General features: G+C 43.4%; 2 protein-coding genes across 8 annotated transcripts in view; one reads left to right on the top strand and one right to left on the bottom strand.

Annotated features, from left to right (window-relative positions):
- Positions 1-7,165: 7,165 nt before the first annotated feature.
- On the top strand, positions 7,166-14,309 carry C2H18orf21 (chromosome 2 C18orf21 homolog). 2 transcript variants are annotated; one of them, XM_027400579.2, is made up of 5 exons: positions 7,170-7,307; positions 7,396-7,418; positions 8,803-9,002; positions 11,944-12,143; positions 13,730-14,309. In XM_027400579.2, the coding sequence occupies exons 1-5, from the start codon at positions 7,231-7,233 to the stop codon at positions 13,881-13,883; spliced, it is 654 nt and encodes a 217-aa protein (XP_027256380.1). In that variant the 5' UTR covers positions 7,170-7,230; the 3' UTR covers positions 13,884-14,309. The 2 variants fall into 2 exon arrangements, with proteins under 2 accessions (XP_027256381.1, XP_027256380.1); XM_027400580.2 differs by lacking the exon at positions 11,944-12,143 and having other exon boundaries at positions 7,166-7,307.
- A 5,145-nt stretch (positions 14,310-19,454) lies between these two features.
- Positions 19,455-24,529, bottom strand: part of Rprd1a (regulation of nuclear pre-mRNA domain containing 1A) — a 51,096-nt gene continuing 46,021 nt past the window's right edge. The window contains exons 7-9 of one of the 6 annotated variants that reach the window (XR_004768372.1): positions 22,688-22,883; positions 20,937-21,025; positions 19,455-20,129 (exon numbers count right to left, since the gene is read on the bottom strand). Coding sequence is in view for 4 of the 6 variants with exons in the window: in XM_027400582.2 (XP_027256383.1) it covers positions 22,734-22,883 (150 nt within the window). In the remaining 2 variants the exon portion in view is untranslated. Of the gene's footprint in view, positions 22,884-24,529 lie in introns of all 6 variants that reach the window. The other 5 variants (XR_003482274.2, XM_027400582.2, XM_027400583.2 and 2 more) reach the window with 5 other exon arrangements.

Raw genomic sequence — 24,529 nt, 5'->3', positions numbered from 1 at the left:
CCTCTTCCCCCCTCACTACTGCTGAGTCCCTCATTCTGCCCAGTAAGTCCGTTTGTCCCTTTTCCTGTTGTGATGAGAAGACACCCGACGGAAGCAACTTAAGGGAGAAAGGGCCTATTCCAGTTCATGGTTCAAGAGTATGAAGCCAAAGCAGCAAGCACCTGTCCAATCACATCTACAGGCAGGAGATAGCGGGCGATGAATCCACGCTGCGGCTCAGCTTCCTTTCTCTGTTTATACCATCCAGGATCCCAGCCAGGGGCAGGGGCGGACCCCACCCACAATAAAGGAGGGAAAGTCAGAAGGCTCAACAGATAAAGGAGCAGCCTAAATCAGACCCCCAAGTCCAACCAGGTGAAAAGAGAAGGGACTCCTTAAGGCTCATCTCCCTAGTGATTCTGGGTTGTCATTTTGATAATTAACAGTGTGACCACAACAACCCAGCTACAGCCTTCATGTCTCTCTTTGTTGCTGTTGAAGCAGGAAGAAGAGTGAAAACCAGTGAGCCTAATTAGGGTTGCTTGCATGAGCATGGTGGAGTTATTTATAGGGACATAAGCAATTTACACCACTAATGAAAAACTACTCCCTTTCCCCAGCAGCCATTAACTTCCAATGGCTCTTGAGGAAGAACAGCTCATTGTTCAAGAAACATTGGTCCTACAACCAAACCACTCAGTTGCTTGCATTAGGTAAAACAAAAGAGTAAGGTGACAGTCACCATTTTATGAGCACATACTACACACACTCTCACAATAATCCTCTGAAATGGAGACTGGAGGCCTCATTTTACAAATGTGGAAACTGAGGCTACATGCAACAATACACGCTCAAGCTCACATGGCCACGAAGCCTATCCAGTTCTCTTAAAACTCAAGGCCAAATCCACCATACCAAAGAGACATCGCTTCTGCTCAGGCATGCTCATAAAACCTTGGTGACCACTTTGACCATGCTCTTCAGTGGGGGCCTACATCTGACCTCCCACAGTCCCATTATTGGCAAAACCCACAGAGCTGTGTCCCCTCCTCCCATACCTGGTTGCAGAGGGCTGAGCAGACAATGCAGTGTGGCCGTGACACAGAGCCTGTCCTCCTGGGAACAGGAGCAGGGTGGCCAGATACTGACCAGAGCTGTAAGCATGCCATATGCTTATGGTAGGCCAGGGCCTGGCCAGCACAGTAGAGCTGTGGCAGAAGCCAGAGGATGACGCACTGATGCAAAAGCAGGGTGACCATCAAAGAAGATGGTCCCAAGGTCTCAGTGGGACTTCTGCCCCAACCTGCCACCTGGTGCCTGGCAGCTGAGGTTTCTGCTACCTCTTGCCCATGTGGAGAAGATGCCCACCCTTCCTCTGTGATTAACAGACTTATATCAAGGCTAGTGAAGCCAAGGGCCCACTCCATAAACCTCACAGTTAAAGGTCCCGGCATTTGGGGGTTATGACCATCTATGTGTCTGCATAATTCAGAAATGATTTGCCACTTGTGACAATTCCGAGTTGGCTCAGGGTGAGTCTTACATTCTATGTGGGAGCAACTGGGACTTGAGGCTGGCATACCCAGAACTGTTTCACACCATGACAGATGCCTTGGCACGAGTGGCTAGAGGAGTTAGAGAAGGTCGGGCCTCTGTCACCAATACTGTCCATTACCCAGCAACAAGGACGAAACTGCCCTACTCAGCAGCTGGATACCAAGAAGGGGACACAGAAACAGCAAGGCCTTAGTGGGCCTTTCAAAACATTCTATTGGTCAAAGTGGGCTGCATAGTATTGTTCCAGGACAGCCAGGGCTATGTAGGGAGACCCCGTCTCAAAATACAAAACAAAACAAGCAACAACAACAACAAAATGGATCATAGAACCAGTGCTGACTTAAATGAAAAGTAGGTTGCACTTCTTGATAGGAAAAGTGACATATGCCTATAGGGGTTTTCAGTAGCTGTTTTGCAGACAATCTGCCACAAAAAATACAAGCAGACCAGTTGCACAGACCTTCCTGCCTTTATTTCTCCATATCCCTGCCTGCAATGTAAGTGTGATGACTGGAATTTCAGCAATCATCTTGTGTCCATGAGGCAACCTGAGGCATGAGAGCTGCCCACTGAGGAAAGGAGAGAAGGAAGACGGTTTTCTCTAGAGGACCTGTCACACCAGGTATGACTCCTTCCAGAGCTACCTGACACACACAACGGTTGTTTGGTTTCTCCTTTATACAAAGCACAGTGTGCTCAAATGCAACTGTGGACAGCAACAGAAGGAATGACACAGATGGCCTACATTGCAGCATTTCCCAGTTTAAAAATATGTCCTTAGGGACTGGGGCTGTCCAGGTGGCACGGTGCTTACCTCGCTCACAAGAAGCCCCAGGCTTGACCCAAGCACCGCATAAAAATGGACGTGGTGCACATCCGTAGTCCAGGTAGAGACAGGAAGATCAGGATCATCAGCCATTCTCCTCAGCAACATACAGAATTTGAGGCCTAGCCTGATCTACAAGAGACCCTGTTTCCCGAGAAACGGCTTAAGAGCAACTGCTGTGCAAACATGCGGATCTGAGTTTGGATTTCCCGGCACCCACAAAAAGCTGAGTGCTGTGACATGCACCAAAAAATGTTGAGTGTGTGCCATGGGGATAAGAACAGGTGGGTCCCACGCTTGCTGACCAAACGGCCTAGTCAAGGTGAAACAGTGTATGAGAGATGGCTTAGTGGTTAAGAGCCCTAGCTGCTCTTCCAGAGGACTCAGCCTTTGACCCTCTAACACCACATAGTAGCTCACAACCATCTGTAACTCCAGGTCCAGGGGGACCCAATGTCCTCTTTTGAACATTCAGGTAGTGCACAGACAGCATGCATGTAGTGCAGACAAATATGTACGAAAAACACCCTACACATAAAAAATAATCTTTACAATAAAATGAGGTGGAGTGGTTAAGGGAGACGTTCTGACCTTAGCCTCTGGCCTGCAGATGTGCAGGTGTATACACATACACACAGGCATCACACACACTCATAAGGACAAGGTCATTCTCAGCTACTTAGCAAGTTCAAGGCTAGCCTGGGCCACATGAATGATATATGTATAATATATATTAGCTCTAATCCTGAGTAATTGTGAATTTTCACTACGGTAAAGCACATTCCAAGCCAAAGGTTTGGTGCTAAGGTTTGGGGAACTCGGGCTATAGGAGAAGATGCCAGGCAGCGCCTATTCTTTCCTACAGGTGCTGCTCAAGGAGGCTCCCTTCCAGCCCTTCAAGCACAGCGGAAGGAGCTTCGAAGCCCGGCTCCTGCATGGCACTTAGGGGGAAACAGCAAGGTAAGTTCAACTGGGGTAATCAAACCCACACCCACCTCCCAGAGCTTTCTCACTGTCAACAACCCCCTCCCATCACTGAGCTCTACTGCCACCGTCTGAGTAACTTGACTTCTTCCAAAAATTCACACAACAGGCAAATATTGGAAGCAAGAACAGGTGTGCCCTGGGGACCCCACAACTGCCAAGTCAAGCAAGGGAAACAAGCTGGGGATTGCAGATGAGCGTGGAGCACACGGAGGGGGTCTGCCATGCCCCCCCCCAACAGCAGTTCTGGGAGAAGGGTGGATGCCCAGCAGAACAGATTTCTTTTGTGGTAGCTGAACTTGGTTCCGCTATTATTTCACTCGTTTTCTTGTAAAGGTTGGCAAAACTTTTGCATATATTTCAAGTTATTGAAATAATGTATTGCCCCTATCTATTTTCAAAGAGCAGTTAGCTATCTAAAAACAAATGGACCATTTCTGAATATATTTGAATATAATTAGAGAGGTACGGCTGCCGCACACAGTATTACTGAGACTTCGCGTAAACAAATTATTCATTGCGCTGTTTTGGCATGATCTTGGGGTCCTGAAGCCTAATTTTTAACACTAATGGGTTTTGTTTTGTTTTGTTTTAAATACCTCGGGGCACAGAAAAACAGCACTTGGCAGCCGGTCTTCACATCCCGCGTCTTCCCTTGCGATCCCGCCCGGAGCAAACCTGTTGCCAGCGCGTGGGGCTTCCTCCCCAGGCCGGGTGGCCGGGTGGCCCGGTGGCCGATTGGCCGGTTGGCCGGGTGACCGGCTGACAGCGTCGGTGGTAACAGGTGAACTCGGGACGTGCGCGGACTCCCGCTCTCCCGGCCCGCGCCTGCAGAGCCACGGATCTAGCCTGCTGCTCTCGGGCTGTTTCCTGGTCTAACCTCCCACCCCGCTGCCTGTTTTCTTCTCGTGTGCAGTCTCTCCGTCGGTTTCTGCTCCCATCCGCTGTGCTGGAAACGTCCCTAGGGCGGCTCCGTGTCTCTCTTCCCGTAGCTCCCTGACCCAGGCTCTGCACTGCTCACCACCGTTCAGCCGAGGTCCTCGACGTAATTCTTCACGCCTGTTCTAATAAATAGCCTCTCCCAGCTGACTCCTTACTGAGCGTTTACTAACGCGACTGTTTTTACCATTTATATACCGCAGCCCTTTGGTAGAAGGTCGTTTCCGTGATCTGTGCGCAGGGCTGCAGCCGGGACCCTTCAGCACTGCCCGAGTCCTCCCCCGGCCCTAGTCACGACTTGGGGTAGATGGACTGGGATCCGGGGATGCGCGGCGAAGCAGTCGCGGGCTCGCCAGGATCGCGCTGGGACCCCAGAGGATGCTTACCTGGTTCGCACTCGGCTCGGAACTCGGGCTCCCAGGACTGCACTAGAACATGGTCTCGGTTCCCCAGGACTGCACTAGGACCCGGGTTCGGTTCCCCAGGAGTGCCATAGGACCAGGGCTTGAGCTCCCCGGGTTGCACTCGGACTCGCCTCCCGAGTCCGCCGGCTCGAGAGAATGCTTTGCGAGGCGGCAGCGAAGAAGTCCAGGACTGGGCGGCCAGCAGGGCGTCCCGACCAAGTTATCCCTCTTAGCTCGTTTGAGGGGAGCTACCGAGAGTCTGTGCATCCACCTGGAGGAGGCTGTGAGGCCCGAGAGACTCCTCCAGGCCAGCTTAACCGCCCACAGACCGGGGTCTCCCTGGAGCTCTCGGTTGCTTCTCTTTAGCGAGAGAATTTGCGCTACTCGGGGATCCACGAGAAACAAAACTACTTTTCCCTCTGCTGGTGACTGATGGGAACTGCAAGCGAGCGAAGAAACGCAGAAAGGTTTGCTTCCCTACTAGCTTCTCTCAGCTTGGGGGTCTTCTCTCCAAAATAGGCTTTGTAAAGCGCACTACTTGTAAACAGTTTATTTTATTGTACTGTGTTTTGTCTTATGTGCCTCATTAAGAAAATGCAAGTCATTTCTCCACCTTATTTTATTTTAAAGCTTTATTTATTTATTTATTTATTTAATTTTTTATGTGTAGGGGTGTTTTGTCTACATGTTTGTCTGCGAGCTACATGCATGCCTGGTGCTCAAGGAGTCCAGAGAGGACATCGGATCCCTTGGACCTGGAATTACAGATGGTTGTGAGCTGCTGCTCTACATTGCGAGTTCCAGGACATATATGGCTAAACTGAGAAATCCTGTCTCGAAAAACAAACAAAACAAAAATCTAGAGCTCCCTTCTGGCATTTTTGGTCAGAGAACCAAGGACATTTCTGGAGAAGCCATATTTTGACTTTTGGATTTTATCCCTTCCTGGACTCATAAAGTGTGAGATAACCATCTCCGGAAACTTTGAGCCTGGCATGCAAAGTCCTTGCCTGTGGCTCCTGAAGAGAGCTGTTGACCTGACGACAGAGCCGTGGCTAGTGGTGGAAAGAGGAATCAGGAGCCAGGCTCAGGATCCGAGGGGGTAAGTATAATGGGCACCTGGGCAAGTCTGTGTGGACAAACAGGAGTTATTTCAACAACTTTGCCTCTGAGAAGATAGGTAACAAGTCAAGCAGGGATGCTGAGTAAGCATCTGAACACAGGAGAAGACAGGTAGGCATCTGCATACAGGAGTGCCATGCTCAGAGAGAAAACAGGCAGGTGAAGGACTGTATGGTGGAAGGTAGAGGAAGTGTGAATTTCCCTTCTTTCCTGCTTTATGGGTTGGTGAAACAGATCAGAGTCTGGAAATAGATGTGGTGTGGTGGCTCACACTTATCATCCCAGGATTCAGGCTGATGCAACAGGCAGGATAAGATCGAGGACAGCTTGGGCAACAGAATGAGTTTGAGGCTACCCTAGACTACACGGTGTGTCTCTACTACAAAGGAAAAAAGTCTTTAAGATGAAGTGGCATTGCATTTATGCTCTGGGTTTGTTATGAGAATTAATGAGTGAACAATGCATGTTAGTGTGTTAAGAAAAGCACCTGTAGTCATTACTATTTCCATTCTATTTCAAATGGGAAACGGCCTTAACATAACTTGCTAACTTGCTGTTCATCTTGAAAAAATACCGGATGTCCTATTTTACATTTTTTAAAAAATCACATAGCTGGGCGGTGGTGGCCCAAGCCTTTAATCCCAGAACTCAGGATCGAGGCAGGCAGATCTCTGTGAGTTCAAGGCCAGCCTGATCTACTGAGCTAGTTCCAAGATAGCTAGGGCTGTTATACAGAAAAACCCAGTCTCGGGAAAAAAAAAATCATATTTAGCAGTTAAAGAATTGCGTGCCAGCCTGGCATGGTGGTACATGTCTTTAATCCCAGAACTCAGTTGGCAAGCAGATCTCTTTGAGTAGGAGGCCAGCCTGGTTTGTCTACATAGTGAGTTCCAGGACAGCCAGAGCTATATAGAAAGACTCTGCCTCAAAAATACATAAATGTAAGTAAGGTGTATTCATTAAGAAAATTGTGCATGAAATAAACTAGGGCTGGAGAGATGGCTCAGCCGCTTAGAGCACTTGGTGGCTTAGCATTTAGGAGCACTGATTGTTCTTACAGAGGTCCCGGTTCTTTCCGAGCACCCACATGGCAGCTCTCAAATATCTGCAATCCCAGTTCCAGGGGATCGATACCTTCTTCTGACTTCTCCAGGTACATGCAAGTAACGCACAAACATACACTCAGGCAAGCACTCATACACAGAATAAATACATCTTTAAAAAGAAGAAAGCAAACTAGCGGAGTAAAGTAAAACACCTGGATGATGGTTAACTGATATAGAGATCGGAACTTCTGAGTCGCGAATGCAAGTTTCCGGAGGGAGTTTGAGGGCGGATGCCCACGGTAGTTACACTAAGAAAGCCAACTTCCGGCACAGAGCTCTTTCGCGGCGTTTCGGCGGCCGGACGTGCTTAGCTATGCGTCAGAAGTACTACCTTGAAGCGGCGGCTCGCGGCCTGGTGGAAAGCTGCCCTGGCCAGGCCCGCTACCTCCTGTAAGAGAGGGACAGAGGGCAGGCGGGGGTGGGGAGTGTGGGAGGGCGGCTACGGTGCCCCGGCCTCACGCCTCGCTCTCTTTTCCAGCTGGGCCTACAGTTCGACACACGGTAAGAGAACTCCGGCAGCGGTGACTTCGGCCCTTGTCGCCCAGCTCAGCGCCATTCCAGTGCTCCAGTAACCCAAAAGAAAAGCCTGTCCGACTTGTCTCATTTAAAAAAGAAAAGAAAAAAGTTTTAGGCTTCCCAGTTGCATGAAAAACCCAAAGTCTTTAATATGTCTTAACCCTCAGCATTTGACACATTGACTAATCTTTACTTTAAAATGTGGTTTTGTGCTTTGCTTGCGTACAGAAGCTAGAAGAGAGCGTCGGATCCTTCTGGAACTCGAGTTAAAACCGGTTGTGAGCCACCATGTGGGTGCTGGGAATTAAACCCGAGTCTTTTGCTAGAGGAGCAAATACTCCTAACCCCTGAGCCATCTCCCCAGTCTCTTAAAGAGCTTTTATTTTAAAATTTTATTCTGTTAAGTATAAATTTTGCCTACATGTCTGTACCACTTGAGAGCCTGGTCACCAGAAGAGGGTGATGAATTCCCTGGAACTGGAGTTACAGACAAGTGTGAGCTCTGCAAAGTGGATTCTGGGAGTCGAACCTGGGTCCTCTGGAAGAGCAGCCACCATTCTTAACTGTTGAGCAATCTATCTCTCTAGTCCACACATTTTTGTGTGTGTTTGTGTGCCCGAGAGAGTGAACGTTTAGAAATCAGAGAACATCTTTGGGGAATAGACTCTATCCTTCTACTAGATGGTTTTCTGGGGATGATAAGTGCCTTGACCCTCGGAGCCATCTCAACGGCACCACATGGATCAATATTTCAGTAGTTTCCACCCATCTTCCAGGCATCATCTACTTGTCCTGTACCTCAGTGTACTTTGATGGTTCCAGGGCTTTTCCAAATGCCTTATCATGCATGAACTCTTTACTTCCTGCCTGCTGTCATTTCTCTCTGCAAATGCCATTTGATGAAGCCTTTCCTAGCCACCCTGCTTTAATTACAATAACCAGACCAACCTCTTCCTTAGTCCCACACCCTGGCCCAGCACTTTGATGTTGCATGTCATCTGGTTGTCCTTTATTTACAATACCCAAGAAGTACTGGCTGTACTAACTGTGAAAGGAAAGAGAGAGGGAAGGAAAGGAAAACTCTGTAGAGCTTAAGTGTGGTAAATGTATTGATAACTAAGCAACAAATGAGCAAAGTAATAAAGGCCAGAGGCCTATCTGTTGCTGAAGGAAGGAATTAGAGAATTTTGTAAAGTACATTATTGTTAGTTTGCTTTTATAAATTTTTCGTATCTAGATTTTGCTTCAAGAGACTATATCTGCTGATGCCATCAGTATATTTTTCTTTTTCCCATTTATGATGCCAGTTGTTTGAGGTAACAAAACATTCTGACTTGCTGACTTGTGAATTTGACTTATGTAATTGTAGAAGAACACAGCACTTTTCAAGAAACATGTCCAAACTGCTTCCAGTTGTTGGTTCTGGATAACTCTAGAGTGCGCCTCAAACCCAAGGCCAAACTGACACCCAAGATACAAAAACTCCTTAATCGAGAAGCAAGAAATCATACACTGAGTTTTAAAGAAGCAAAGCTGTTGAGAAAGTACAAAGACTCCGCAAGTGTGCTGGTAAGGTTGCAGCTCTAGAACATAAAAAAATGCTGTAATTTTGTCTTCTTTCCCTTAGGTTGGAAACTGGCCCACCAGCAGAGTGTTATAACAGTACATTTGGACTGTCAAGAGTACACCTGTAATGTTTCTGTGATAGTAATTCAACAAAGAGATGGTTCACATTTATTTTATTTATTTATTGACAGGGTTTCTCTGTATAGCCCTAGAACTTGCTTTGTAGATCAGGCTGGTCTCTGCCTGGAGTTAAAGGCTCAGGACACCACACCAGCTAGTCTATTTTTATTTTTGATTAACTACCAAAAAACCAAAGATTGATGGACAGTTTTACCATCACTCATTTCACTGTTGAGCACAGGATTTTCAGTTTTGAGAATTCCTTGTGTTTGCCAGTGTCACTCACAGGATGTTGTGACCAATACTTTCCTCCTGTGTATGAACTCAGCATGTAGTACTTGTCCACCCAGCAAACGTTTAGTATCAGGGTATAAAATGTAATAAAACAAAAATTCCCTAGGGCTTCTAGATGGAGCCCAATAGCAGATACATTTTATATCTTGCATGTACTGTGTGAACATTATCATCCTAAGTGCATGTAGGCACTGGACGTTACCATAAGACAGGATCTTACTATGTAGCCTTAAACCCATTGTGTAGCCTAGGCTGACCTCAAGTTATGAGCCTTCTGCCATAGGAAATTGTTAGAAACATCACTGTAACATACTTGGAAAACGTTCCTACAGGAAGATAAGTTTCATGATGTCTTACTTGTTGAAGTTTATACTCTATTGTACTTTAGTTAGAGATCACTAGAAAGGTGCCGGGGATGTTTTGCTGATTTAATCTAGATGTAGCCTTTTCCCCAAAACTATAAGGCAGCAGGCCTTTATGCAGATTGCTATAGTTACTTTTCTGTTGCTGGTGATGAAACACCAAGACTAAGGCAATTTATAAAAGAAAGTGTTTAATTAGGCTTACAGTTCCCAAGAGCTAGACTCGACCGAGGCTGAGTGAAGTAATAGTTGAGGGCTCACATTTTGATCCACAACCTTGAAGCAGAGAGAGAGAGACACTGGGAGTCACTGTCTTTTCAAACCTCAAAGCCCACCACCCTGGTAAGACACCTATCTCCTCCACCAAGGCTATATATACCTCCTAATCCTTCCCAAACAGTTACACCAACTGGATACCAAGTGTTCAAGCATCTGTGTCTATGGGGCCATTCTCATTCAAACCGTCACACTGATCTTCATTTGCATTTTTGTGTTTGAAATCTGAGTACCTCTTGCCTAACTAGTCTGTGAATGAGCTATGTAGAAAAGGCATTAAGTACCAAGTGGACTGTGTCTTTTTTTAAAAAATTTTTACTTTATTTTTTACACTCCAATCCCAGTTCTCCCTCCCTCCTCTGAAAGGGTAAAGCCTCCCCTAGGAAGTCTACTAAGTCTGTCCCATCATCTCGTGGGAGGCAGGACCAAGGCATCTCTCCATCCCGACACCCCTGGTCTAGGCTGGGCAAGGTATCTCTCCATATAGAATGTGCTCCACTAAGTCAGTTTGTTCATTAAAGTTAGATCTTAGACCCACTGCCAGTGCCATCATATATTGTTCCAGTCAAGCTCCATTGTCACCTATATTAAGGGAGTCTAGTTTGGTCTTAGGTAGTTTTCCCATTTGTCAGACTGGAGTCAGTGACCTCTCACTAGCTCGGGTGAGCTGATTCTGTGGGTTTCCCCATCATGGTCTTGACTCCTTTGTTCATATTATCGTTCTCTCTCACTTCAATTGTACTCCAGGAGCTTGACCCATTGATTAGTTGTGAATTTCTGCATCTGCTTCCATCTGTTTATGGAAGAGGGTTCTAGCTTCTCTGGAGTTGTGGATTGAAGGCTGGGTATCTTTTGCTTTATGTCTGGTATCACTTATGAGTGAGTACATACTATATTTGTCTTTCTGGTTAGTAGAGCATGTCTTAACAATGCATCCTATTGGGGCTGGAGAGATGACTGAGCCGCTCAAAGTATTTGCTGCTTGTTTGGTTCCCAGCCGCCATTCCTAACCAACACAACCTTCTGTGCCCTCCTCCAGTCTCGTCAAGGGGACCAGTCATGTACATAGTGCACATATATTCGTGCAGGGAAACATCCATACATATAAAAAAATATTAAATCTGAACCCTATGAAGAGAGCTAACTTCTAGAGACAATGACGAAAACTGAAAGGTTTTATTAGTCACACCAACATTTATAGAATCACTGTGGATCTGAAGGCACTACTTAAAATGTCAGGGATCTGCCATGTTTTATTGAGGAAAAAAACCTAAGTATACCAGCCAGAAAATAGTCAGTCCCTACCACTGTTACAAAGTATATCCAAATGTTAGTGTCTGGTCTCACCTCCCCAGCTCCCACACAAACCAGTTTCATGCTGAGGAAGTTCAGTTCATTACATTTTTAAAAATTATTTTATTTTTGACATCATAATATGAATATGCCATTTCCCCCTCCCCTCATTGCTCTTTCAAATTCATGGCCTCTTTGTTACATGCACAGATGTATATGTACATATATATTCTTAGATATAACCTGCTCAATCTGTATAAGGCTATGTTTTCAGGGCTGGCCATTTAGTATTAGATAGTCGATTGGTATGCTCTTCCCTGAGGAAGACTATTTCTCCTGCTTTCCATATTCCTTAGTTGCCTATGGTTCTTTTCTTTAGGATTTTTAAAGCATTTAAATATAAACATTTAGCCAGTACCTTATTGGCAATTCTGCTGTTTTTAATTGTCTTGTCTGATCCTCCTAGTAGATTGCAAGCTCCCAGGGGTAGCCTCTGTGCTAACTTGCCTCTGTCACGCTGATATAGGACTTGAGGGAACCCGTGGTTTATTGAGTTATATTACCAGAGAACTCATGGGACCAACTTCTTTTTGTGGTAGCTGGTTACCTGTAGAACATGCAACAGAACAATGAAACACCATGGGAAGAGTAGAAGTTTCCTGTCCGCCTTGAAGAGTAATACTGCCACTGCTACAAACAAAGCCAACCTGAAAACACCACAGAGAAAGACTCCAGGCTCCACAAACCCAAGTCATAATGTGTCTAGTTCCAAAGGCAAGAGCCCCTCCTTGACCATCAGGTACCTTAATTTGTTAGCTTCTGTGAAGTATGAAATACTGCTTAATATGCAATGCTGAGTACTCTATGTGGTACTAGCCTTGGCAAATTTTCTTCTGTGTCCTTTGGCTATCTAATACTTCTAATCTTCAACTCTTAAGTCAATGCATATGGCTCCTATGCAGTCCTTCCCAGCACCTGACATATATCCACCACAGCCAACTACCAAGTTTTCCCTTCCTTCTGTTGAGCTCTGAACAAAATGCCCTTCTATGCAAATCTACTTAAAATGGGCAGGAGGATCGGCAGCTTCTACACTTTAGTCTTTGTTGCCAGTTTGTACCTGTTCTTTCCTGCTGCTGCTGTCCTGGGCCAGGTCCTCCGTTACCTTTTGTGAGGGCTAGGACAGTGATCTGGTTAACGTGCAGCCTTTAGCCCCGACTCTGTGGCTTAGGTCAAATATGTGATCATGGCTTCCCAGCCCTGCACCTGCCTGTCGAGTGTGCTCTCAGCTTACTCTCTGCCACCAAACCTGATATCCTCACACAATGTTTTCAAACTGTTACTCTTTCCTTTGTCACAAATTCTTGCTGAAATATAACTGAATAGAGATTTGCCAGATATGCCAAGTTTTCATTTTAGGACTCCTCAGTCTTTTGTCATTGTGGTAGTCATACATTTAAATGCAATTCCAGATACTGTGTGAAGAATTTAGAATACATTGTTACAAAAGGAACTGAATGTGATCAATGTCTTGAGCATAAACAAAATCTTGCAAGGACTGGATTATTTCTGTTTAATGTTTGAATTCTATTGACCTTGAAGTTTATGATACTGGGTTAAAATGTTAAATCTAGTTTTATGTATATTATTGATTTTAGTCAATATTTGGTGTAAGAATTCAACAGAGTATTTTACTTTTTGTGCAAATGTGAATAAAAATTTGGTATATTTACAGTTTAGTTACATTTGGGGCACTGGGGAAAGGGTTCATGAAGTTGGTAGTCCTTGCTTTGCAAGCATGAAGACCCAAGTTCAGATCCCCAGCACCCACATGAAAACTCGTACTAGATGTTGAATGGAATGTAGATGTTTGTGGAATGTTTCCTGTGTACCTGGCACTACCTGAAAGCACCAGAATACAGACTTAATAGGCTAGTGCCTGTCCTGTGGCCCTGCCATGCTTAGCGGGAAGACATGGTGGAATGGTGCCTCCCCAAGGCCTTTCACTGTAGAAGAATGAAGTGGTCTTCAGTTGTAAGGATGTAATGTTTTTAAAGTTCTCATTTAGGATTGTCATGAATGCTGCAGTCAAGTGTAAAGAACTCTGCCTAATAACATTACCTCTAGGTTTATCCTTCAGGTATCATAGATACTTTCCAAACGATCCAGGGCGGCACCTCAGTGGTGCCAGAATCCAATATTCCATGAGTTTTTTGCTGTTAACGAGAGTTACCTTGATGAGGACAGCCAGTGCCCACACAGAACTGCAATGCAGAGTGTGGTAGAAGACCTTCTAGTGAGTAGAAGATGCTGGGAGCAGTGCTCTCAGTGAAGAATGTTTTGTCCTTTGGTGATGTGTTAACAGTAGTTGTTCTCTCGTTTCAGAACACCTGCATCTGGACAGTCAACACCCATTTGCTCCTCAAGGAACGGGAGCAAAAGAAAAAAACACTTCTCTCAACTAAAAGCGCTGCTTAGTCAGAACGCATCTGAGAAGAGCCCAAAGCTGGACTTCAGGCACTTCCTTTCCTCTCTGTGAAAAGACAGGCCTTTGAAAGGACTGCCTAGTGCACTTTCTGAGACTCAAGTTAACAGCTTTGGTCCTCACTGGATGTCTGAGCACAGGGAGACTAGATCCAAAAGCAAGCTCTTCTGGGCATCCTTCGGTGCTTATGCAGAAAATGCCTCATTAAACCAAGTGACTGGGGCTTCCCTGGGTGAATGTGAAGAAAAAACAAATGGCCAGATTGAAGAGATGGCTCAAGGGTAAAGGCACTGCCACATGCCTGAACTGTATTCAATCTCCAGGAACCACAGGGCAGACAGAAGCCACTCTACAAGGTGTTTTCTGGCCTGCACATGAGTGCCCCGCCCCACCCCCCACACACAAAAGAGTAAACGTAATAAAGGGCACTAAAAGCTATGACAGTTCTTATAATAAAGGTATAGTGGATACTCAATGGTAGCATTTCCTTCAGTTTTTATTGTCTTTTATTTCAGAAGGAAACAGAGATCTTCACTCATGAAGGTTTCTTCCATTGTCAATAACTTTATTGCTAATGTAGAAAAAGAGTCAAGTCTATTTCCTCAGTCAGTCAGATGCATAACAATACTAGTAAACTATGAGCATTTTCACATTTTGAAAGCAAAAATAAATATCTGCCCCTTCCACACCCCTTCTGGAGACTGAGCTCAGGACTTTGCATGCTAGGCAAGTGGTGTATGAAATTAAGAATTAGGCTAACAAGTATAAGCACTGCAGCAGTGCTAAGCCAGCTGTGTCTGCAGCACCCATGCTGTCACTATGGAGCCCCTCGTGACTTAGATCTGAAATTCTGCAGTGTGTCTTAGGTAACATGTACCTCCTTACTGGTCACTACAGATTAATTGGCACTGCCTGAAGATTGTGAGCAACCCCTCAAGCCTTTCACCCAGAAAGATAGATAGTAAAGAAACACACCGATTCTGTTGCAGCCCCACATAGCTAACAGTGCTGCCAGAAGCACTGTTTATGAGGGACATGACAAGGGACATGACTTGGTCCTTCGAAGGGGAACATGGTGGGAGTTGAGACAAAATGAGCAACTGGGGAGTCTTTCAATGCATTATTTTCTGGTTTCAAAAGAGCTTGGGGTAATAAAATTTTGAGCATTAATTTTGCTGGATCTTTAGGATAATGATAGGATGTCTTCTTAGGAAGACTTAAAAAAAAAATTCCAACACTTGCAAATAATTACTAAAGAAATGTTTCAATTTTTCCTTTTGCCAATGAAAGTGCACTTGCCAGAGGGAGTTTTAGAGAAGATAAAATATGAATGACAATTTCAGCAGCATACAAAAAAAAAAAGCCCACATTCAAAAAATATTTTCAAAACTTTAAAAGATCTCCAGTGCAATGTGGTATCATAAACACTCACTGTCTAGATCCACAAGGTGCACCAAGAGAACAAAGAAAGCAAAAACCAAGTATTTTAAGCAAATGTTTGACAAATGTTTACAAACTTGAAATGGCATAACAAAGCACTGGAGTATTCAGAGGTCATTAACTGCCAAAAATAGACCTCATAAGTATTTCATATATGACTGAGAGTAACATCTAAACCTAAAATTGCATGCCTTTCACTGGCTTATTTGAAAAAGCAATTATTTCACTGACTATAAAAATGCTAAAAATATTCCACAAGGGCTGGAAGGATGAGCAGTAAGCACTTAACACCAGACCTGACGATCTGAGTTTAATCCCTAGGACTCACATGGTGAAAGGAGAAGACCAACTCCTACAAGTTGTACTCTGACCTCCACACATGCACTGTGGTATGTGCATAACCACATGAGGCCTGGAGAGACAGTGCAGTGATTAAGAGCATTTACTGCTCTTGCAGAGGACCCAGGTTTGCCAGCACATATGGTAGCTCACAACCATCCAGGACTCCAGTTCCAGGAATCAGATGCCCTCTTCTATCTCCATGGGCACCAGGCATGTACCTAGGACACACACATACATACATACATGCAGGCAAAACACTAATATGTAAATACATCAAAAAATCCACAATGAAAATACTTTCCCTAAATTGTAAGCCATTTCTAAGTGGTATGCTTTGAAGTATATACTATTTAAAAATGTTTTTTTAACTCAAGCACCACACCATATTATAAAAGTGCTGCTTAAGAGAAAAACCATGTTAATGAACCATTAAGCCCAGTCACTGGATGTTAGCTTCCTATCAGTTCATAATGGGGAACTAGATAACTGGGAAGGACATTGTTTTATGCTACTGATTTAAAATTTTACTGCAACTATAATTGTTCTGTGCCATTAATGGGCAAGAAAGGAAGCAAAGAATCAGAGGCCTTCCTTAATACTAGTGAAGACATTAGACTAGCACCTCACACCATAAGAACGATAACTTGGGCATCTACGCCAATAGACAGCGACACAATGAATTGATCATGAGGCTCGCCTGAAGCCCTATAACACTCAATTACCAGCTCAAAAACAAGATGAAGAATGTTAACTGCAGCTCAAATCTGAGAACCACAACTCTTCTACTTACGGCAGTAGAGTGAATATAGGGAAATTACACAACAAATAGCACTGTGAATGATGTAATAGCTTAGTCCCAGAAAGATTTTGCTGGACATGGTGATGCCTGACCATAATCTCAAAACTCAGAAAGACTGTGAGTTCAAGGCCAACCAGAACTAAGTATAGTGACACACTGTGCCAACAGCAATAGTAAAAAGAGATCACTGATGGGAGACAACTGATGATAGTATTATTTGGGGAAAGCCATATATTAATGTATGATTCCTAAATTCCTCCCCACCCCTCAACTTGTACTTCTGTAAGTAAAGTTTTATTCACGGAACAAAGAAACTAATTTAGCTTGGTGGTAGAGTGAGTGACTATCATGGACAAAGTACTGGCTTCCACTCAACAGCAAGACAGATTTAACTGAATATAACATCTAGATTTATTTGGATTAGCTAGTGGTTCTGGATCACATTATTATTCAAATTAATTCAAAATTCCAGTTTTGTATTTTTTCATGATGCACAGAATTCAAATGTGATAATTCTAAAATTTGTTACATATCCCACTTTAGCAAGTGACAGGATCACTGTTGGATGCTTAGTTGAATGTTCAGGGGCTGGAGAGATGGCTAAACAACTAAGGTGTACTGGTCTTGCAAAGGACCTGAAATGTGATCTGAGCACCAACTTCAGACAATTCACACTGCCTATAACTTCAGCTCTAGGTGTATCCAAAACCTCTGACATACAGGTACACGCACACACACAAACGCACACACACACATGAGGTAAAAGAACAAAGTACTCTTTTAAAAATTGTGTGTGTGTGTGTGTGTGTGTGTGTGTGTGTGTGTGTGTTTTAAATCTTAATTATCTAGGATTCACTTAAGAGGTACATATCCCTAAACCTGGATATTGTGACCCTGTAAAACTGGGCCCAATAATTTGCATTAAGAACAAATGCTTGGACAAGGCTAATGTTCTGATTTAATATGCCTCTGGCTTAGAAAAAAATTCTGAAAATTGTATTATTCTACTCACACTAGCTTTTGGACATTTGGAGATATATGTTTAGCTGAGTAGTAATCTTGGTCTGCCTCAAAAGATGCTCCACCAAACATCACTTGAAATAATCTCCAATCATTCACTCTAGCGGTTCATTCTAGCTGCTGTGCTGTTACACATCCATAATCCCACTATATATATATTTAAAGTGCTTTTCAACTTCCCTAACTTGGAAGGGAGTAAAGGAATGTGGACAGTCTCGTGTAATCTAAGATTTAAAGGTGGGGACAGAAAGGAAACAAGTAGAGCAAGTCCAGCAATTAATATTAGAACAGAGAAGGAACAGTGAATAGAAAGGGGAAACAATTAAGACAAAGGGAAGAGACAAGACAGCTCCAGCTAAAAGCAGAACAAACAGGTGCAATCAATACCAGCACTGAGCAGGCTGAGGCAGGGAGACCCTACCCCCAGGCCAGCCTATGTTCTTTGAGAAAGCTTATCAAACATACAAACAAACAAAACCAAAGGGAAAAAGAACAAGGCATGGCAAAGCCAGTTTGGTGAACTGAAGGTTAGATATTAATAAGGGAAGTACAAATAGGAAGAACTGGGAAGGTGCACAGTTGGCATGCAGACCCTTGGGGGTCCCTCACATGTACACTGGGCCTGCCTCTTTGCAATTTCTACCATGGGACTCTGCAGAGTCTGTAGCTTATAAAACCTACGCTCTACTAGAGTAATTAGAATAGGAAGCATATGAACTCAGATGAGTGGCCAAATGCCATTTAAGAATGGGGGAAAGGAACACTCGCTAGAGGACTGTATCTCCCAGCCTTTCCAGATTGCAAGAATCAGGACATTTTGATCTTTTTCATTAACTTTAATTAAGGGTGTGAGTGTGTGCGTGCGTGCGTGCGTGCGTGCGTGCGATGTCAGAGATCTAACCAAAGCCTTAGGCTGTAACGATAAGTCTTTCCGCCACATGGGCATCCAAAATAACACACAGAGATTAGTATTAGGTGCAATGCTGCTGGCCAATGACTAGGATTTCTTAATATGCTAGTTCAGTTTTAATTATCAACCATAACTATTAATCTATATATTTTATAAAGACTTACCTTATTGAGGATGCCAGCGGAATGAGTCCTTTTCCTGGGATCACATGGCGACTCCAGAGAAGAGAGGAGGAAGACAGCGATTTCTTGCTTGTCCCTGCTTATATTGAGTCTGCCTGCTATGTCACTTCCTGCCTGGATCACAAAACTTCTCTTCACTGCATTTCCCATAATCTCTGTGTGTTATTTTGGGTGCCCACGGGGCGGCGGAGCTTGTGGCAGCTGGCGAAAAGATTTATCCTTATCCAAAGCATGGGAACTAGGGCATGGTTTAGCTAGCACTACAACACTTTCCTATTATATAGGGTCCTGATTGATCCCTAGCACCACAAAAATTAATTCAGGGTGTCACAAGGAAGCCTATACTCCAGGAAACTTCAGGTATTAATTGATCTGTCCATCTGCAAGTACTTAGTTAATGCTAAGCATGTAACAAATGCCTACTTCCCCCCACCCCACTATGTAATGAACTGCAAAACCTGTATTTTATCATTACCTATAATTGTTTAAATATTTTAATGTGTATGCACTGAATATGTGCCCAAGCCAAGGCTAGAATAGGATGTTGGATTTCTTCCTCTATTGCTCTCTGCCTCACAGCCTTGAGACAGGGTCTCCCACTAAACCTGAAGCTATTCTGGCTATCCTAGCTACCAGGGAGTCCCTGGGACCTGTCTGTCTCCCACCCCCAGTACTGACACTTGTAGCCATGCCCTGCTTTTGATGCAGATTCTGGAGAATCAAACTCAGGTCCTTACCCACTAAGTTATTTCCCCAGCCCCTGCCTTAAATATCTGAGACAAGAATTTGGTGCTTAGCCATCTGCAGTTTAATAAATGTCAGGGTGATACCGACAGTCCTGCAAGTCTGGACTCCCTCCTCCACTTAGACCCATGCCTTCCTGTCCTTTATCCAATGAACTGAATTCACAAAAAGAAAGCACACACAAAAACTCTTCAAAAAGAACATAAAACTTTATTAAGATCTTATACTGTCATCAGATACAACTAAAGAAAAGGGTTTGTAAAAGACAGGGAGAATCCTCTTCCCATGTGCTCCTGCCACCTCCGAAACTGTGGATGGCAACAAAAGCTCTGTATAAACAAATCCATTAAGTGACACAAGGTTCCCTTTCTGTACAGAGGAGAGCTGAATTCACACTGTTAACAGCTTTGTAGAGCACACCTGGGAAGCAAGGCTCATCTTTAGGAGTAACTCCTACCAGCCAGTAAAGCAGGGCTTTGTGGTCAATCAGGGTGGAAATTCAGGAAGGCCTCCTGCCTCCCATAAACTGTCCTCCTCTCCAGACTTCTCAGACCAGTCCATGAACACACACGGTGATGACACTGCTCACGACAGTGACAGCAAACATTCTTTGAACTCTGAAAATCATGATGGCCGGATCATCCTAGTTTTTGTTGATTCTAGGGGATTTCTTATGGAGAAGCCCTGTGGAGAGCTCTCTCACAGCTGCAGGGGTGATTTTCCTCAGGGAAGGCTGGCACAGAGCACAGCTCCTTTCCAGGCTCCCAGCTCCCCCTGTGGTTCTTTTACTTACTGTAGTGTTGCAGGAGCAGAGGGGGTACCGGGAAATCTGTTCAAATTGTCACTGCAGACAGCTCTCTGCACTGTTTGTGGAGAAAAGAGGAATGGTGTCCATTCACACACAGCACAGGACCTTGCTGCAAATGTGACACACTTTCCCCTGAGGGCCAGGACAGGCTGCTCTCACACTCATAATTTGCCTCAGGTACAAGGTTGAGAAAATGTGCATGATTTAGAGTTCGGTATTTTATACCCCTTACTTAAGCCCGTTTCTTTTTTTTTTCTTTTCTTTTCTTTTTTTTCTTTTTTTTCTTTTTTTTTTCTTTTTTAAGGCAGGGTCTCACCATGAAACTAATGGCACGAATCTCACTCCATAGAACTCTGGAGAATAGGCTGGGCTAAACTCACAGAGATAAAGGCGTGCACCACCACACCCCACTTTGACTATCTCCTAAGGTTTACCATGTTAACTACTGTAAGGCTGCAAGACTTACTTCTAAAACAGACTGTAGAGTTTGTGTTCAGTTAGTGAGTTAACAACTGAGGTTTGGGGATTTGGATTTTGAGTACTAGCATTTATCACAGATCTCATCAAGCTCCTTAAAAAAATAATACATTTTATCATAAATATTTAGATCAGATACTGGCATCAAAAGAGTATCTAAGTCTGTCTTCATGGTGAAAATATTTCAGCAAACTTCTAAAAGATTTTATATCTTCCCAAGAGTACACCATTTATAAATTAGCTTTAAATGGGAAAAAAAAAGTATCTATTTTAGTTGGATATATCACCATGTCAGCAATCATAAATAAGTTCAAGATACTGAAAATAAGTTAACACACAAAACTTTTGCTTTCAAAAACAACAACAACAACAAAAACTAACTTACTTGGCATACTTTGAAAACAGGCACAACCAGGGTGTGTAATGTGCATCTGTCCACCCGCCTTGGCTGAATCCTTGCTTCCATCCCTACACCTAGGGAGAAGATAGCAGTACTGGCAGACACCCCAGTGTCAAGGGAGGGTCTGGCTGCTGCACACAAACCCCTTACTGTGACAGACAAATGCTGCTAAGGATGTGCCATGAGCCACTCCTCAGCCATGGTTCTAGTTAAGTACATCCGTGGTCAAGGGGTTTTGGCCCCCAGCTGAGCTTTAGCGGTGTGCACAGAAAACCTGCTATGGTTCAATGAGGAAATGTGCCCTAACTCCCAAAAGTTGTCTAAAGCACTAGAAGATAGGACATGCAGGGGATGGATGATGCTATACATGGAACTGTTTTGGAGAGAGGTCATATTGTTAAGAGCACTGTTTCCCAATCTACTGTTATTAAAGACAAATTACCTGCCATTCCTTCATATATAATTCATTTCAACTGTAATTTGTTAATATGAGAAACAGAGTAGCCATTCAGAGTAGCAATATATAATTGGCTCGTAAAATTGAAAAGGTGTTCTATTAACTAACTAGTTTGATTCTGATTACAATGAGAAATGCAAAGCAATGAAGGAGAAAAATAATCCCCCTGTCATTATCAAATACAAACCTGCAGGTTCACAATGTAACTTAAAAGAATGCTGGATAGAGAGCATGCACCTGCTCTAATACACCAGGATCAAGTAAAGGTACATTTGATTTGTATTTACATCTGTAAACATACAGGTATGAAATTCACCAGATCTACCCTGTAGTATAGCATTGCTTAATTCCCAAATATACAGTTATTCAAAAACTTTAAGGAAATAAAATGTTCCAGGCTACTTAACTGAACATTATGTATACTGAGTTCTTGAGCTACTCAAGCTAAGTGCTATTTTATGTTATATGGAGGAGGGAATAAGCATGTCACTGTCTGACGTTTCCTTTACTCCCCACAGCTGGTGTTTTGTTAAAGGAACCAATGATGTAAGATGACTGACCTGACAGAAGCAGTCAGCTGTACTTGGCCTCTGAGTAGGGTGTCAAAACTTACAACACTCTCAAAGCATTAGATGCACTTAGTTCTACAGTGTATTCAAGGGAGTCTATTTAACAGGCCTTTTCTTCTGGATTGGCATTTGGGATGGAATTACTGAGGTGCTATGGGGAAACACTCTATAGGTTTTAATTTGACCTTCCACATGGCATCCATGTCTATTGTTAAGTTACTGACCTCTAGGGAATAAAAACTCAAAGGCATGAGGACACACAGAACCAATGTTTGGGTGGTAAGAACGGTAAAGGTGAGGCTGCAACATTTAGTCTCTGCTATAATCAAGTCCTAGCGATACCATAATAGTTTCACATCAGCTCTTGATCGGTTCTTCTCATTAGGAATTAGATAGTGTACAGTGATTAGATACTGAAAAAAAAATAAAGAAAAACAATTGAAAATACATGAAGAAATAGAAACATGGAATTTTTCACATGGCCTTGGATCAAACAACAAAACTTACAAAAAGATCTTTTGAAAATAATCACAATTTTAAGCTCATTAATACACAGAAATTACTTATTTTTAACTAAGTCATGTTAACTCACTAATAAAATAGTAAACAAACCAACATTTAAACCTTTTTATAATTCCTTGTTACTTCTTGTGTTAGTACCATTCTCTCAACAATGTACAAAAATAACTCTACAGGACTATTCACCTAACCTGTCTCCATGTCTGGTAAAGTCCTGGCCTTGGAGGAGACTGGCCGTCAATCTTCACTGTAGATGTCCCCAGCAAAGGGCAGGTGCATGTGACTGCCAGTGACATTGGGCAATCGAGATAAGTCTGGCAGGCTCTGGATCCGGGCTCTGAGTTCTTTGCGAACCAGGGAAACTCTGGCTAACTTGCGCTTATATTCCTGCAATAACAAACCACTCTTGTTAGCTTTCATGTTGAAAAGGCAATCTAGTCTTCTACTGATTCCCTGCAGAGAGAATGTATTATTCAGTTAATTCCAAATAAAAGATCATTACACTTTGAGTTTTCGTCAAAAGAGCTACATAAGTAGTAGAGGGGTTGAATAAAAGTATATTCTATACATGCATGAAAACATCATAATGAAACATGCTACTTTGTATTAAATAATAGGTATGTTTTCGTAAACTGAAATTTCAGTGGTTTTTGTTACTGCTGGGACTTTTTCTCCAACACAAACTAGCTGCTTCATAATACATTATAGTTCTGTCGGTGATGGTAGGTTTGAAGTAATTTCATGTAAACAAGGCTGGCCTTGATCCAGTATGTAGCTGAGGATGATGACCTTGCATCTCTGAGTTTGCTGTCTCTACCTCCTGAGTACTGGGATGATAGTCATGCATGACCACACCCAGTTTATGTGGTACTGGAGAAAGAATCTGGGGTTGTGTACACTAGGCAAACACTCTACTAATAGAGCTACAATCCTAACCCCTAGCATCTTTTCTTACTATCTTCATTTATTACTGCTTTAAAATTAAGGTCATGACCATATTCCCACTGTTACTAATAAGTAATACATTATTATACACACTTTGAAATTCTGATAGCCACATTTGAATGCAACTTACAACATTTGTAATGGTATGCATTTCCTTCTTTGTATTTCAAAACATTTAACTTCAAACGGGTTATAGAGTTTACCAAATGGGGGCACCAAAAGCACAAAAAAAAAAAAACAGGTTTAAAAAGTCTGGCAACCAATACCCCAAGGAATGAGAGACCAAAAGTCAATCAAGATCATCTCTAGTTTAGCAGGAAGAGCCCACTGTCTGCAGACGGTATTTCTCTGAATGCTCAAGACCATCGGTTAAATGCCCCTGCAGGAGAGCATGTGGAAATTTCCACATTCTTTTAGCCAAAAGAGATGAGGCCACAGGGGGTATGTAGAACCCTCCTTCTTCAGCTTATCTCAGTGCAGGCTGCACACCTCAATCTCATTAGGGATTTCTAAAGAGAAATTGACTTTTCTTTTATTTTTCTGTTTTTTTGAGACAGGGTTTCTCTGTGGCTTTGGAGACTGTCCTGGAACTAGTTCTTGTAGAACAGGCTGGTCTCAAACTCACAGAGATCCACCTGCCTCTGCCTCCTGAGTGCTGGGATTAAAGGCGTGTGCCCCCAACACCCAGCTCCCATTTGAATTTTATAAGTCTCCCAAATTGTGAGTCACTTCCTTGTAATTCTGATGCCTAAAATAGTATCAACCAGGGAGCAGTCTTGGTACTTCTAAGCCTCTTCTGTAGAAGTAGAATTACCTGGAAGGGCAGAGGGGTTGTCAGATTACTATAAGCCACAGTTCTAAGGAAATGAGGTGAGCAAGGGTCTAAGGGAACTGGGCACATGAGCTATAAAGCACCAGATAGCCACAAACACTAGAGGTATCAACTTTGCAGCCTTTCCAACCAATTATGATGCCAAATTGCACTAATAAACATTTCAAGGGCCCTACAGTCTCAAGGGCTAAGTCCTTACTTGTCAGGGGCAGTCTTACAATATCAAAGGTGCATCTCACCATGGTACACAAAACAT

This window comes from Cricetulus griseus, chromosome 2 (genome assembly GCF_003668045.3).
Source record: "Cricetulus griseus strain 17A/GY chromosome 2, alternate assembly CriGri-PICRH-1.0, whole genome shotgun sequence".
Lineage (NCBI taxonomy): Eukaryota > Metazoa > Chordata > Mammalia > Rodentia > Cricetidae > Cricetulus > Cricetulus griseus.
Note: the sequence above shows the minus strand (reverse complement) of the source record. Positions and strands in the feature narration are given on the sequence as shown.